The 16,251-nt window shown below is 37.3% G+C and overlaps 2 protein-coding genes across 2 annotated transcripts; both read right to left on the bottom strand.

The window, feature by feature from the left end:
- Positions 1 to 1,714: 1,714 nt before the first annotated feature.
- On the bottom strand, positions 1,715 to 2,401 carry LOC125468804. The gene has a single exon (XM_048565261.1). The coding sequence runs from the start codon at positions 2,399 to 2,401 to the stop codon at positions 1,715 to 1,717; it is 687 nt and encodes a 228-aa protein (XP_048421218.1).
- An 8,099-nt stretch (positions 2,402 to 10,500) lies between these two features.
- LOC125468898 (ethylene-responsive transcription factor ERF023-like) lies at positions 10,501 to 11,291 on the bottom strand. Its single transcript, XM_048565592.1, has one exon. It carries the CDS (start codon positions 11,213 to 11,215, stop codon positions 10,649 to 10,651), a length of 567 nt encoding a protein of 188 aa, XP_048421549.1. The 5' UTR covers positions 11,216 to 11,291; the 3' UTR covers positions 10,501 to 10,648.
- Positions 11,292 to 16,251: the final 4,960 nt, after the last annotated feature.

Consider the following 16,251-nt stretch of genomic DNA (forward strand, 5'->3'; position numbering starts at 1 on the left):
TTAGAAAATTAATTAATTAGGAAACTAGTCAATTAATTTAGGTAATTAATCCGAATTTGAATGAATAATTGAGGGTTACCTTGTGGGGAAGATTTGATGAGTATGGATGAAATATGTTTTGACTAAATACCTATTTTGATCACTTTTGACCTTGATTGAGTTGTGATTGTTCGCTGCTTGAGCATGAGAGTTCTGATGTGCCTCAAGAGTAATTTTGTCTTTTTACCCAAAAATCCATGTGTCACCACCAATTATTTTTTTTTTGATTATTTTTGGCTCCACAAATGCCCCCACACTTGCTGAACTGCTTGCAGTAAAGGGCATCAAGTGTATAGATCTCCAACTTTGATGCAAATTCTCACTTGGACTTGGAATTAAATTCTTTTAGGAAAGGGAAAAAAATCGCCTCCAAAGCCTATTTAAGCCTACCTTAAGTAAGGGATTAAATCAACTTCGAAGGGCAATTATTTATCCCTGCATGAAAGAGAGAAAACTAGAGGATATTTGTTCCCTTTTCCCTAGCATTCTTATTTGCTTGCCCGTGCAAAGAACTGTCATCCGCTGATTTCTTTGTCTTCTTCACGCTGCACCAATATAAGAAAAACTTAATTCTCCTTGTCTTCTTCTTGGGTAGTGTTGCCATGGGGTAGCCGTCGGGGTGTTGCGGCACGTCGGTTGACAATGGCTAAGAGTCAGTTTGGCATGAGCCAATAAGGAGGTGTGGCAAGGGCTATTGCTTGTGTTGTTCGGCTTGACTAAAAGCCAATGACTTGCTAGACATGGGTCGAGGAAGTGGTGTGGCATGGGTTTAGGTTTGGGCTGCCACGTCTGGGCTGCTTGCCAAAAAATAAGGAATCTACTTGAGTTTGATTTCTCAACTGCCGTAGATGGAGCAGTCAAGGATGGAGCTGCCAAGATCGAAGCTGCTGAAGATGAAGTGTCAGATGAGTGAAATGTTGAATGTAAAGTGACTACTGCTCCCTAACCATTTGCTGCTTAGTTGGTCTTCAAGCATTCGATCTTTTGAGCTATATGGCCTTCTCGCACTAGAGAACTTACCCAGATGGGTGTCAGGGAATTAGTTTACCCTCTCGCACTGAAGAGCAATTAGTTTACCCTCTCGTACTAGAGAGCTTACCTATATGGGTGTCGGGGAATTGGTTTACCCTCTCACACTGGAGAGCAATTAGTTTAACCTCTCGCACTAGAGAGCAAACCCATATGGGTGTCAGAGAATTAGTTTACCCTTTTGCACTGGAGAGCAATTAGTTTATCATCTGGCACTGGAGAGCATACCCAGATGGGGGTTTGAGCAGTTGTTGTAAACATCAGTTGAGCTTGGCTTATGAATAACTTCTTGAATCTTCATTGAGAATAAAGAAATAGATCAATTATGCTGGAAGGTAGAAACTGCATAACAAATTGGATAATCTTTGGCTTGCAAGGTTTTGTTCATCGAGTTGCTTGAGACTTCGAACTTATTTGGAAAAGCCCTAACGAGGTTTAGGGGGTAATAGAGATTTCCCTTACTTGTGTAGGCCATGTCGTTACCTGTCAAGATACTCGTCATACCGGCCCTTACTTGTCAGCTTCTCAAGGTACTGCTTCCATTTCTAGCAGTCGTTGGTAGTATGGCATTACTTTGATGAAATGCATAATACTTTGTCTGATCCAGCTTGGTAAGATCGCCCTTCATGGGTGGCAACAGTTCGAACTAAGGTTCGTTCTTGAGCTTACAGAGAATTTGGCTGATTGGAACTTTGAACTTGGTGAATGTTTTGGGCGCTGAATTTTCTTTGGTCGGGGAATGTTCCATGCGCTTCTTTTCTGACTTGTTTTTGTTAGATTGTTTAGCCTCGTCCCATAGTGCGTGCTTCTTCGCTAAAGCATACGAAGTTGCAAAGCTCAATTCTTCTCCCATGATCAATTTTTTGAATAAAGGATGTTCGGTAGAAAGCCTATTTCTGAATGCTGCCATTTTTATATCTTCATTGTAGCCAACAATCTTGGCATTCTCCACATTGAACCTCTTGACATAGTCGTAAATTGTCTCCCAAGGGCCTTTTACGATGCTGAAGAGATGGTCGGATGTCCTTTTGATTGAGCGGTTAGACGAATACTCTTTAGTGAAAACTAAGGAAAATTCGTTGAAACTCTGGATTAATTGTGACGGTAGGGTGTGAAACCAATCTTGCACCTCGCCTTGTAGAGTTGTGGCAAAAATTTTGCACATAAGCACGTAGTTGTTCCCATAGAGGGTCATGGTAATGCGGTAATGCTTGAGATGTCGGTCCAAATCTTCATTTTCCTTGTACGAAGTGAAATGAGGCATAGTGAACCCGCGAGGTGGATTTGTTTGCTCGATCTCATCCACGAATGGTGACCTACTTATATTGGTCATGTCTCGTCGAATCGCATCGTTAGTAGCTTTGTTGCGCTGGAAATTGCGCAATCGTTTAGTTAGGAGCCTCTTAACTTCTTCTTAAATTTGCCTCTGCTGGGGCAGTAGAACTAACAGTTGCCCTCGGTTTATTGGTTTAGACCGCTCTTCCCTATGCTCAACTCATCTATATTGTGGCTACGATGCATATGGCATATTCCTAGCAATCGAGCGGGTTGTTCGCAGACTGCCCATTGAACTTGAGCTGGATTACGTGATTGCTTCTCTCCGTCCGCCATACTGCCTACTCCGATGTGAGGTGAAGAATGCTCCTTATGAGCCTAGTTGTGAATGAACTCTTCACTTGGAAGGTTGTCCATGTTGATAATCAGAGTGTGGCCTTAACCATGAACGTATGTTTGTATGTAGGATTGATAGGGAGTGCACGCTCCTCTACATGCTAAGACGAGAGTATACGTTATCCCAAGGACCCAGGCTATAACGTAAACTGCTAGAACGCTCGGATCGTGGTTGGTTGAGGAGCTGCTTGCCGGGACGTTGCTGGAGAGATTTTTCGTTTGCCCTTGTCCTACTTCGGGATACCTCGTGTGGGGCACATTGCAAGAACTGATTCACCAAGGTAGTCTGCTGCGCGAGGGCGCTTGTCAACTCTATGACTTGTCGAGACAAGTGTTATTCACCATTTGGGGTGGAAAAGTTTGGACGGTATATGTCTTCTTGAGTAGTGGAAGTGTAATAGACTACGGGTGCGAGATTTGAGTTAGGACATGTCAAATATGAGGAGAAATAAGGTGAAAATACCCCCAGTTCAATTATCAATCTTGAAATATGAAGTCAAGACGGTTTGAACCGATCTTGGACCTGTTTGGGATGCTAGGTGAGCCACGAGAGTAAGCTGGGCCACATACGTAGGTTTGTCCGCGTGTGGTGCGCCTGGGTACTAGGCTTAGGCTCGACTTTAGAGCGCGTTGGGCTAGCGCTAGCCTTGGGCCCACGAGTGTTGGGCTGCTTCATCTGCCTCAGCTGTTTGGATTTGGACAGCTTGGGTCGTGTGCTGAGTGGAAGCGTGCATGGCTTGGGTATGCGCTGCTGGGGCAAGGGCTTGGGCCGTCTCGTGACGGGCCTAGCTCGGCTACCTTGCAGCGTGGGTTGCTTGGGCTGCTAATGCAATTGCTCCCTGCTCACCATAGACTGGTTGCCATGAAGTTAGTCCACTCCCTACTGCCACAGTGGTCCCTGTGGTTGCCATGATGGTGGTGCTCTGTGGTGGCAAAGTTACTCCTCTTGCCATCGCATTAAGCCTTGTGGATCGTCGTGGTGGGGCTACGTCTCATCCTCCATCATTTGATCCAGATCTTTGAACCTAGAAAGTTTCGTTTGTCATGGTTTCTAAATTTCCCATCATTGTATTTTTCCCTTACCTCTATTTAAAGAATTAAAAAAAATTCTAGGAATAAGAAAGTATGAAAAATTTACAAACGAACGAGAAATGAGAAACTTTGAATGCAAGAGTCTTCTTTGAGCGTGTGAATCAAACTCTCAATGAAAGCACCAATTTGTGGATGCAAACTTCCGTCTTCTTCTTCTTAGATGAAAATGCACCTACAAAACAATTAACACCATAGGTCAAGGCCAAGAGTCTCACGTGCCCACGATGAATGGGGGATGGGGGCTTTGGCCAAAGAACCTTTGATGCCAAAGTTAGAATTTGAGAGAGAAAGTGTTTAGAGAAATTTGGAAAATTTTAGAAGAGAATTAGACTTAGGTTTTTGAGAAATGAGGGTGTTTATATAGGGGTGTGGCTGACCCTCTTTAGAGAGAAAGGGTCGGTCACTTCTGGTGGTTTTTTGCTCTAATTGCAAGATATTATGTCAAAATAATATCTTGCAATCAATTAGGAAATTAATTAATTAATTAGGAAAGCAATCAATTAATTTAGGTAATTAATCCTAATTTGAATGAATAATTGAGGGTTACCTTGTGGGAAGAATTTGATGAGAATGGATGAAATTCGTTTTGAATAAATACCTATTTTGATCACTTTTGACCTTGATTGAGTCGTGATTATCCGTTACTTGCGTGTGAGAGTTCCGGTATGCTTAAGGGTAATTTTATCTTTTTTCACTCAAAAATTCACGTGTCACCATCATATTTTTCTTGATTATTTTTTACTTCACATGTTTTGCGCATGTCTGTGATGCTTGCCTCACCTTTCCTCTCTTATTATTTTTCTCTTTTACTTCTTTATAATTTTTATTGGCCGAAAATTAAAACTGTGATATAGACATAGATCGACCCCCTTATATTTCCCTCCACATCTTTCTTCCAAAACATTTCTTGACGTGTTACACTTGACTTGGTGTGTTATGTGGTCCAAATAAACATAAGGTGTACTACCCAACAAAGCAATTAATTTAGCAAACCCCACCCCCTCCCCTCTCCTTGGGGTTGTTTATGTCTTCTTGCATATACTTGCTCGTTCACACAAAATTCTAGGATTCTCTTTTATAGGGTTTTCTCCTTATAGTATATCGGTGCATAGAAAGCATCGAAAAACATCGGTGTTTGAGCGATTAGATTGGAATTGTCAAAATTTGGTCATACAAATTTAGGTCGTCCAATGCTTTAGTGTACAAAAGTATTGGCTTTTATTTTCTCTTCATGTTTGATTATTGTTATCTTAAGAAACAGAAAAGGAAAGAGGAGAAAGAGATACTGCATAACATAAAATTTGTAATTTTTTAAGGAAACTAGTTTTTCAACACCCTTTTTTCCTGCGAACACTTTTATTTATTTTTTTGTTTTAAATTGAATAAATCAAAAGAGAATCAAAAGACACAAATTATTAATAGTATGTAAAAGGAGAGGAACCATATGAAACTATTCTTTGATCATAGCTAATATATAAGATTTTATCAAATACTTCGGAGTACTTGTTCTTCCATATATTTGAATCTTTAAATATTTATTTAAAAATATTAAAATCAAAATCTAACCGTTAAAGTGTTAAAAAGAAGTTCGCAGATATATAAGCCATAGATGCTGTCTCTGAACATCAGTAAGAAGTGCAGGAAACTATGATCATTTGTCATTTCTGTAAAATGGAAAGTGAAAAGGTTAGAAATTCTAAATCAATCTCTGCAGAGAGCATGTTTATGGCTCCACAAATATTTGCAGACAAACCCATACATATACATTATAATGCAGTGATATATCTATTTCGTTCAGTGTCTCATATATAATATGGTGTTTTCCACATTTGTAACAGTGATTTCTGTGCCTGCTGCTGTAGTCCCACCATTGAGATATTTGTCTCCCATCTTTCATGACAGAAATTCCTCGTGTTAAAAATCTCCCACTTTTTGCCAAATTATTCTCAAGTGTCATTTTATCTCAAATGCATTTTAGCTAGTGGTCTCCATAGCTGTTTAACTACTGATTTCCGCACTCTTCTTTTCTTCTCAACGCTTCATTACTTATATCTATTAATTATTCATTTTTATTTAATTTGTTATATTCATAGACCATAAAAAGAAGTGCATCGAAGATAATGAGAATGCAAAACTCACTCCCTTAAGTTATACTAGCCTTTTTGCACGCACGTTGCGCGTGTGAAAGGCTTTTTTTACATCTTGGCGCACTACGCACGACAATTAGAGTTTTTTGTCCCTTCCACATTTGGTTTGAGTGGAAAAGTGTTTTATTTTTATTGTTGTGAAGGCAAATGAACCATACTAATATAAACAAAATATAAATTGAACCAGTAATTAAAACACACTAAAATTTTAATTGATACAAAAAAGGAATAACGCAGATAAGAAGACGATCTCTGATATGTTGCTCCTATCATTTCTCTACATACTTGATCTGTTGAAGTCCACTTTAAATTCTTTTGGATTCCTACATTTGAAAAAAAAATGGACACAATATAATTTATTTGACAAAAGAAAAGACAACATGAGAGGAAAATTAATATAATAGTTAAGTAACATATGAAAGTGATCAATAATAAAAATTTATGTCACACATTTCGTACATTACCATTTATGTTAATGTTGTGAGGTTAGAGGATAAAGATACATTACTTTTCACTCTAATATTTATGTAGTGTGAGGACACTTCTCCATAATATAACATCAATTCATAATTCAACCAATAAATCAAAGTCTATAGTGCATGAAAAAGTGATGCCTTAGTTGATCACATGTATTTACATATTGGTTTTGAATTTGTGTAGCACGTGGATCAACAGAGCAAACTGTTGGTGTGCAAAATGAGATTGTCTAATTTATTGTAATTGGTCTTTTTTTTTTCATCAAAAGGTTTTTTTTGATGCAATTGCTGTTGCTAAAATTTTGAATGCCCCTTTGGTTATCCCACACCTTGAAGTTAATCCCGCGTGGCAAGATCTGAGGTATAAAGTGAGTATGCTAACCTGGAATTGTTCCTAGATGTTATTATTTCTGTCCAAGGGGAGCCACTGATGGGAAACTTCTTTTGCAACCCGTTTAATCTTTCAACTATTCCACTTAGGGTTATCTGCAAGCCAAAACCTAAGAGCTAGTCTCTCCGCCACACTCACCCCTCACCTAAACCGTAACCAAAAAGCAAAAAGTCGGCGGCGGCTTCGTTTTATACTGAACACTTCTAGTTGGACAAAGAGAGAAAAAGAAGAGAGTGAGTGAGTAAAAAAATTAACCAAAGAAAACACAGAACGGTGAAGACTAAATTAACTTCATTACCTTGAGGAAAATGAGTCAATGATTAAAGAATAGAGATCCAGAGAGAGAAAAGATGACCTCGAGGCTACAACACCCTGAAAAACTAGGGTAAATCCCTGTTGCTAAGTAAGGGGAACTTATGCATTGATACACATTAGTAAGAACTAACCACACGCTGTAAAACAAAGTGAAGCAGCACAAATACAAAGAATTAACACTTCAAAATATTTATCGTATACATCAATCTGTCTCTTGTGCTTGAATTGGGCATAAGTGTGTAAATTCCAATTCACATGTCTAAAAACCTATTCCCTTCTTTTAGCAAATTCCATATCGAATTGTAGCTGTACCAATAACAATTTGAGGCAACCGAACCTACACATTTTGGCCTTTCGACTATTAAAAAATAGAATTGTAAGTCAAACAATCTAATAATCCAAGCACAAAAATGCAAATTGCAAAAGCTAAAGCACATACCTTAGTGGGCAGAAGTTTTGATTACGTGACATAATTCCTTTGATATCACTGCAATTTCCACCGTATTCAGAATCGCACACCTCCATCAACAAATGGCAAGGCAAAAAATCGAAACAATTGAAAAAAGAAGAATCGATGAATCGGGAAGACGTACTTGGAGAGGTCGAGTCGAGATCGAGATCGAGGTGATTAGAAATTGGTTATACTTGTTTTATCCCACGTTGGAGTCTTAAAACCGCACGGCAACATGTTGATAGCAATTGCAAAACTGGAATTGAACGTGGTGATCCTAAACCCACATTAATATTTTTTTTTTTTGAGTTTTTTTTTAAAACAATTTTAAATTTCTAAGTGTGTTTTTAAATATTTTATTTTCTGACAAAATTGCCCTTGTGTTTTTTATGTATCAAATTCGGTCAGTTTTAGTTTTTTTGTTTTTTTTGTTTTAGGGGCTTTTTAGTACAATTATTTTTGATGAATCCTTGAGACACCAAAGTGTGCTTTTGACTTTCTAATATTAGAGATATGGGTGTATTTGTATATATGCCTTCATATAACATAGCTACAAGAAATTTGAAACTACACCCGACTTGTCTTTGAAATTATTTTAATTAAAAATATATTGACAAGCACGTAGAACAAAAAAGGCTGTCAAAGCCTCTTGAACTTAAATTTCATAGTGAAAAACACTTTTATATATTTTTACGAAGAAGAAAGAAAATATGACATTGACGTATATGTTATTGTAGATGTCTATTATTGTATTGTATTTGATGTTAACAGTTATTAGGTGAATGATATTTTTCATTGTTTAATTCGTAAAGTGTTTCTTAGTAGTATTAACGGTTAGAATCACCATAGATAAATAAAAATATTGCATACATTGCGGCCATCATCAAGATATGAATTGACAATTCCCATACGTTTTACATATAACAAAAGGCCGGTGGTCCAAATTTGGACTCGTTATTATATGCATTTCACAGTAAAGTTTACTTGAAGAATTTCTCAATGTTTTAAGCCTTTTTACAGGGTTGGCGACACTTCACTGACGTGCATGTGGATCAGAATTTAGGACAGCACTTCGAAAAGCCTCGAAGAGAGTTAGATAGCAACGTTTCAAATAAAAGTATCGAATAATTACAAATATTTGTCCAAAATTCAATATATATATCATAATAGTTTGTCAAATTTACTACACTACAATAAAAACTTAATAAACTAAATCTATAACTCATGCGCAATTGGTGGACTATTCAAGTGAAAAGAAAAGTTACACTAAACTCATATAAATTACTGGAAAGAAGATTCGAACATGAGATTTCGAGTGTAAGTGCGAATACTTTTAACCAACCGAGTTATGAGCCACTTGCTTCAATTCCTCTTGCTAACTTCTTCATGTATACATATGCCCTTAAAATATAATATCGCTTGAATAAATTTGTATTTATTGAACTCATATGAGTTTGTGACCAATTTCACTCGACTACCATAGTTTAGAAATGTGGTTAATCGCAATGAACCAGATTTTTGGCCTTAATTTGGGGTTTGCCTTTTTTCATTTCACATGCGCGTGCATTGACAATGGCTTCGATTGCTAGCTTCATCTCTCTTTGTCTTCTTTTTTAAACCTAAAGTATCTACTTCTCAAGTGGGCATGTATGACACTTTCATCGCTGGTTGATATATACAAGTACATTATTGGCAAATTCCAACTTATTAAGGGCCAGCTTTTTGAGGTTTGGTGGTTGAACAAAGAAGTTTCGGATTTAGGGTTTTAGTGATTGTCTAACATAGTATCGAGAGATGTTGGATTCAATCATTCAAAACTCCGCTTCTGCAGTTTTTAGTTGTTTTCGCACAATTGAGATGCACAATTGGGTTGTGCATGAGGGAGGATGTTAGTTTGATATACGCTGCTTTTCATTTCTTTACACAATTAATTAAGATTAGAGACACTGATTGTCTAACAAGCCAATCCTAGTTGAGATTGAGGTTACCATAATACCATTGTTACTTTCAAATGGAAGTCTTAACTTTTGCTTAATTTCAACAATTTGGTCAAGTTTAGGGGGCGTACTTAACATGTTCCATGGAATATTTATCATATATGTCTTTGTCCATTTTGTTTTGTTGCACATGCTGATATATGCAGGTACCGAGCAATCAGCTCCAATATTACGGGCCTAATTCTAAGTGGAAGCATCATTAACAAGTCAATCAACCTCCAAAATCCATCTGACTGGGTTTTCAAGTCATTAGAATTGCTTCTGTTTTGACTGGTAATAATATAGACATATGGGATGCATGAAATTAACGGTACAAGAACATTAGAACGCATTGTTTGATGGTTAGGGTATTTCTCTTTAATCCACTGCATCTCAAGTTCAAATCTCTATCTTTCTTTAGTGTAGCTTAAAGTAGTAATATCGTTTGTAATAAAAAAAGAAGGCCAAATTTAGATAGCAATGTGAAACATGAGATCTTTTGATATACTTGGAACATGACGACACAGTGTTACTATTTCATTCAACCTTATCATCAATCCCTATCGTAATGTGAAATAATAACACCATGTTACAGTGTTGTAGATACACACAAACATTTCACGAAACGCGATAGTAATTTTGGGGAAGAACTATATATTTTTTTCCTTCCTAAAATCAATTCGATTTGACGAGTTTAAAACTAAGGAATTAAGTCATATAATCCAAGCATCAAAGATCACTAATAATTTCTTCATGAGATTGTGATGAAAAGGCTTTCTGACTCGTTGAAATGAAAGTTGAAGCTCCTCTAACCAACTAATTAATTAATAGCTACTCATGCACACAAATCACGAATTTCATATATTTATGAGATAATTATGCTCATTTTTTTTTTTTTTGTATAGAATTATGCTCAAGTTTAATTGTGATTTTATTTGAAACCTGCGGATCTAAACAAGCACATAGGAGTAATGATACACACAAAAACAACCTAATCTACCTAACTAATTAATTAGTACATATATATGATGACCATACCAACCACACCCAACACTTCTTAATCAGAGACAAGCCTCTCCCTCTGGCCATGCCGCCGCCGCCGCTTCACCTGAAAACGAAGTCATATTCCAGCCACATGAATTCCAATAGCACCCACTAGTATCCATCAGCTCAGGCAACTCTATCTCTCCCCAAAAATCATCTCCACCGTCCATTCCGCCGTGATGATGATGATCATTGTCGTCTTCGTCACTTTTTCTGGTGATATGTGACGACTTCATGATTGTATGTGCTGCTTGGGTTGCTGCTGCCTGAATGTCCCTAGCCGTACTCGTGGACGGCCTCGGCAAGTGGTCAACTTCCTCGGGGAAGTTCAGTTGCGCTTTTCGGCCCTTGAGGCAGTAGGCGGCAACGTCGTAGGCCTTGGCAGCCATCTCCGGCACAGGGAAAGAGCCTAGCCAAATGCGTGACTTTTTGCGTGGTTCCCTAATTTCGGACACCCATTTCCCCCACCTCCGCTTCCGGACTCCTCGGTACACCGGGTGGCGGGTGCCTCCGCCTTGTGAGTCAGCTTTTGGGAGGGTGGTGGTGGTGCTCGGGTCATCTTCAGTGTATGGTGGTTGCTCCATGTACAATATTGGAACCGTCTCCTTGTAATGCGAGTGCTTTTAATGTGAGTGTCACTCACACTTGTTAGTTGTTACTTTGTCTATGCCTTAGGCCTTATAATTTATATTTTTCTATGAAATGACATTTATGCCCTTGCATAAGAAATTAAGGGACTGGTTATTTCAATGCCCTGTGCGCCAAGTGATTGTCATAGTGGGTCGGGTACCAGTGTTTTGAGGGTACATGCACGATTGAATTGAGCATTTACAACTAAAAAAGCTCCCGCATCATGCGCAAGAAAACAAAGTATGATAAGAAAAACACAAACTTTTTAAAAGAAAGATAAGAAAAACATAAACTTTTTAAAAGAAAAATGGTTCTGATCGTTGTTAAAAAATAATGGAATTCGCTTCTTTAAGCAATGCATATATGTGCTAAAATGTATGACATCAATTATACACTCACTAGAGTCGCCAAAGAAAACTCTCAATGCTATGTGAATAGGAGGCATTTTCTCTTCTTAGACAATTTCGGACACATATATAAGTGGGTTGATTAAATATGAACTACGAGTCCTATTAGAAACAATCACTTACGTCCTGATTTATAGATTGTTGTCAACTGTTGATAAAAGAGTTTCACAATTAATCAACCAAAACCACGTATTCGCTCATTAATGACTGTCAACCCTGTCTATCAACTTTTTCTTCCTCTAAAAATCATTACTAGTTTCACTTTAAGGTTTCAAACTTCATTAAGTTCACAACAACATTGGCTTATGCATGTAATTACACCCTGTGCTTTATATGTTGGTCCCAAATGAACTATGGTTGTGATCTCTACACACAACCATCACGGTGTGATTTCCATTGGATTACATCTCTATCGGTCTCCTCCAAGGAGTGGTGGACGATTGTCACAAGGGCATATCAATACAATGACCAACCTACCCTTTCAAGCTAATATCATTATTAAATGCTCAAAAGGCTAATCAATTGCTTTTGGTTTCTATGTCCCTTGGGTTTTGGTCGGTTTACAAATCACATGGTGGATTAATCAGCACGGGATTTTGATGATTTTTCTAGCTTTTGTCCTTTTTCTTTTTTTTTTTTTGGTTTTATTTTTTATTTTTTGGTGTGGGATAATTTTTGCATGATAAGTTGGTGGGTTTTAGTAGCTTTGGTGTGAGTTATGACAAAGACATAAAGCCATTGTAAAGTAGTAGAATGCTCTCCTCCATGGAAACGAGGTCCTCTAATTGGCCTCGACGTAGTTCCGGAGTTTGATTAAGGACCACAGCTTTAATTGGACTATGAAACTTCTAATCACAATTGCTTATTGGATTACTTTTCCATTCAATCATTATTATGATAATGATACACGTGTTATCACAAGAAAAGTTAGGAAATCGTAGATAATTCAATATTCATATGATACTAAACACTATTTAGTGATTTTATAGTAGTTTGTCTTTGCAGGAGATGTTACGAGATATTTTTGTTCTATATTTTTGACTGTCATTCTCATTTAGAAAGACTATTGTACCGTTATCCTGTAACAAGAAAAAATATATAACCATCTCTTTTTTTCACGCAATTAAGGATTTTATTTGTTGCTTCTTAAATTCTAAGACAAATGATAATTTCTATTTGCATGAGTTTTCGTTTCAAATTATTTGGCTTCACCATATATAGGGTGGGCAGATAAGAGAGTAGTAGCTGGGAGACCACTCAAATTTCCAAGTCTTATTGCTTCACCAACTATACATTATACAGTAGAAAACAAAGTAAGAAAATGAAGCATGCATTGGAAGGAAGTGCAATTCTCAGGACAGCATCAGAGAAACCAAAATTATGCAAACCAAGAAAGACAGGAACAAGTAATATGCAATGAACAAATTAACGAGAATCTTTTAGAGCGAAACAGATTCATATATCTACATGTATAATTGTCACATCCCGGTCTGGGGTCCAGCACATTCAGGGCCCGCTCTATCACCGTAGCACGATATTGTCCGTTTTGGGTTCCGATCACGTCCTCACGGTTTTGTTTTTAGGAACTCACACGAGAACTTCCCAGTGGGTCACCCATTCTGGGATTGCTCGCGCGCGAACTCGCTGAACTTCGGATTTCCCATAGAACCCGAAGCCAGTGAGCTCCCAAAAAGCCTCGTGCTAGGTAGAGATAAGAATATACATATAAGACTTACAGGATCCACATCCCTGTACGATGTGAGATCTTATAATAATTGCACATGCACGTTGGAAAATCACTGCCACTAAAATCTTATCGGTACGTTCGAAAGGAATAATATCGAGCAGCGGTACCACACCAGATCTGCTGCTATTTCTTCTGAAGGTAAAACAGATACCATTATATACTATCTACAAATGTATATTTTTTTATTTTTTTTACCATTAACATACAGTTTTCGAACTTGAGATATTTTTCACAAGAAATTAATTATTTTTCCACCTATATATTTATGTTTAATTTTATATGTTGTTTTTATTTGATTTATTTAAACTGATGATAATAAATAATGAGAGATGAGTGAGAGGTTAAAATAAGTGAAAATCAGCTCCCATTTTCAACATTGAAAAGCAAAATACCACCTTATTTTTCCTAGATTAAACTAGCTTGTTATTTTATTATGAAAAAAGAGTAGATTCAAACCAAGAACCTCGAGTCTAGAGGCAAATTTCTTAACGCTTGAGCAGTGAACTCGTTACACACATATATATACACATGAGTAGCTGAGTGTTATTATCAGAGAGGCTATGTGTACCAATCATATTGGTATACATGCTTTGTCAATCCCTCTAGGTATAACTTATGGTGTAGCTATCAACTAGTTTATACACTATACAATTAATTATACATAAACTAACCAATTTAGTAATGCTATTGAGACTAAATTTAGGATGCATTTTTACTCACCCATATTAACCTTGGCATATGCTTACATACACTTATACGCCTGCTATCTGTCTCATTCCCTAATTATAGTTAACTTCTTTATTAAAATACTTTTTCAATTTTTAAAAGTAATTTAAAATACTGATTAAACAAAAACAAAAATAAATACAAACCCACCCACTCAGCCAAGCCAACCCAGACAAACACCACTCACGCCGTCATCGCCGGTGACCACCTTTCAACCCCAATTCCTTATTTACCCATCACTTAAAGCCACTCCACTCCACGGGCATCAATGGAAAACCCTTTCTCTTTTATTTCCCTAAGGGTCCAAAAATCCCAAGCCGAAAAATTCAACCTAAATCCAAAAATCCCAAACCCTTCTCTTTCAACCAAAGAACTCAACCTAAATCCATTTTTCTCACAAACCCAATTGAAAAACTTCCAAGCCTTCATGGTCTTTATTCAATTTCTTCAAAACATAGATTACTGCTACATCGGTGGTAAGTGATAGGTAGTAGGACTCGGATAACTAGTTCTCCAACTCATTGGACCACATGTTGGCCAAAACGAGTTGCAGAACCTAAAAAGGCAAGAGAAATTGAAAGAGAGATGAGAGAGGAGGAGAAGGGTGAAGAAGAGAAAGGGAGATAGTGAACAGATGGTTTATCCGGCCGCCCGACGGAGAGGTGGTCACGACAGCGGCGTGCTAGGTGTTTGCGAAGTTATCTGGGTGTGTAATTTGAAGTGCAATGGGATTGTATTTATTTATATTTAATCTCAGTGTTTTAAATTAGAAAAAGAATATTTAATAATGGAATTAACTATAGTTAGGAGTTAAGACAGATGGCAGGCATATAGGTGTATGGTGAGCATACACTGAGGTTAATGTGGGTGAGCAAAAATGTACTCCTAAATAGACTAAATTTTGTAAATTAAATGATATCAAAGTTGATGATTGGATTATTACTTAAGTGTTGATTAGCATGTTTATTACTTATTGATGACGTATTATTTAGTTTGCAAATTTAATCTCTCTAGTATTATCAAATATATTAAACAGTAGGTAGCTAGAAAAATAATAACCAATGGCTTTGTGGACTTTCCTTTTTCTTTAGCATACATTCTAATGCAGAATATCGTTTGTAATTAAAAAATTAATATATTTTGTTATTCTTCTCCATTAAAATGTATTTATAATAATCATATTAGGGTATACAAGTGTGCACAAGATACTTATGTGGTTTGCAATTTTTGCGTTTGATCAAGTACTGATCCAAGATCATCCGGAACTCCCCGTCCAAATGTGATCTTGTTGACACTCATCTCTGAGCATTGGGCCTAAATATCATCGGCATTTGACGTCGATATGGCCCATAAGAAAAGCTGAGCTTGACACACCAAAATAGGTGGGGATGCAAGGGTAAGGTGGGGATGGGGCAATTGACATTCTTGTTTCTTTTATTTTTCAAGAACAAAAAGAGAAGCTGAGCTTGATTCACCAAACTAGGTCTATGTGTTTAGTGACCACTGGATTAATTTATTCTAAATACCATTGAGAGAGTTGTATTAGTACAAGTGAGTATGTTTCATCTTATACGCGTGCGGTACATGATACCTTCTTTCAAGTAAGAAAGTTTGTGGTCGGATTTAGGGTTCATATGGGATTTAAACACGAAGTTGACTTTGTTTGCGTTGTCACTGTTGCTTACAAGCATTGATATATACATAAGTGAATATTTACAAGCGTTGATATGTGCTGGTGATATATACACAGTAAACATTTACAAGCGGTGATATATACTAATATACACGAGTAAACATTTACAAGCGGTGATATATGCTGATCCTATCGCGATCGGCATAGCTCAATCACGATCAAAGTTCTTAGAGTTGCCAACATGAGGTTCTATATGTCATATGCACTTACGCATGACTGTGCAACTGAGGGTTTGAGAACCTATATCGTAAGAGCCCTCCTTAGTTTGGTACCAAGTGCAGTACCCTCGTATGCAATGTGAGTTAGCCCCCATCCTAAGTTTGTCTCACACCTATAATTTAACGTATGTGATGTGTTTGTTGCACCGGATTATTTTAGACTAAACTAAGTTCAGAGACTACCCTTGGATTGGCTTAG

This window comes from the organism of the source record quoted next, unplaced genomic scaffold, assembly GCF_019419815.1.
Source record: "Pyrus x bretschneideri cultivar Hongxiangsu unplaced genomic scaffold, Pyrus_bretschneideri_v1 Contig4, whole genome shotgun sequence".
NCBI classification, from domain to species: domain Eukaryota; kingdom Viridiplantae; phylum Streptophyta; class Magnoliopsida; order Rosales; family Rosaceae; genus Pyrus; species Pyrus x bretschneideri.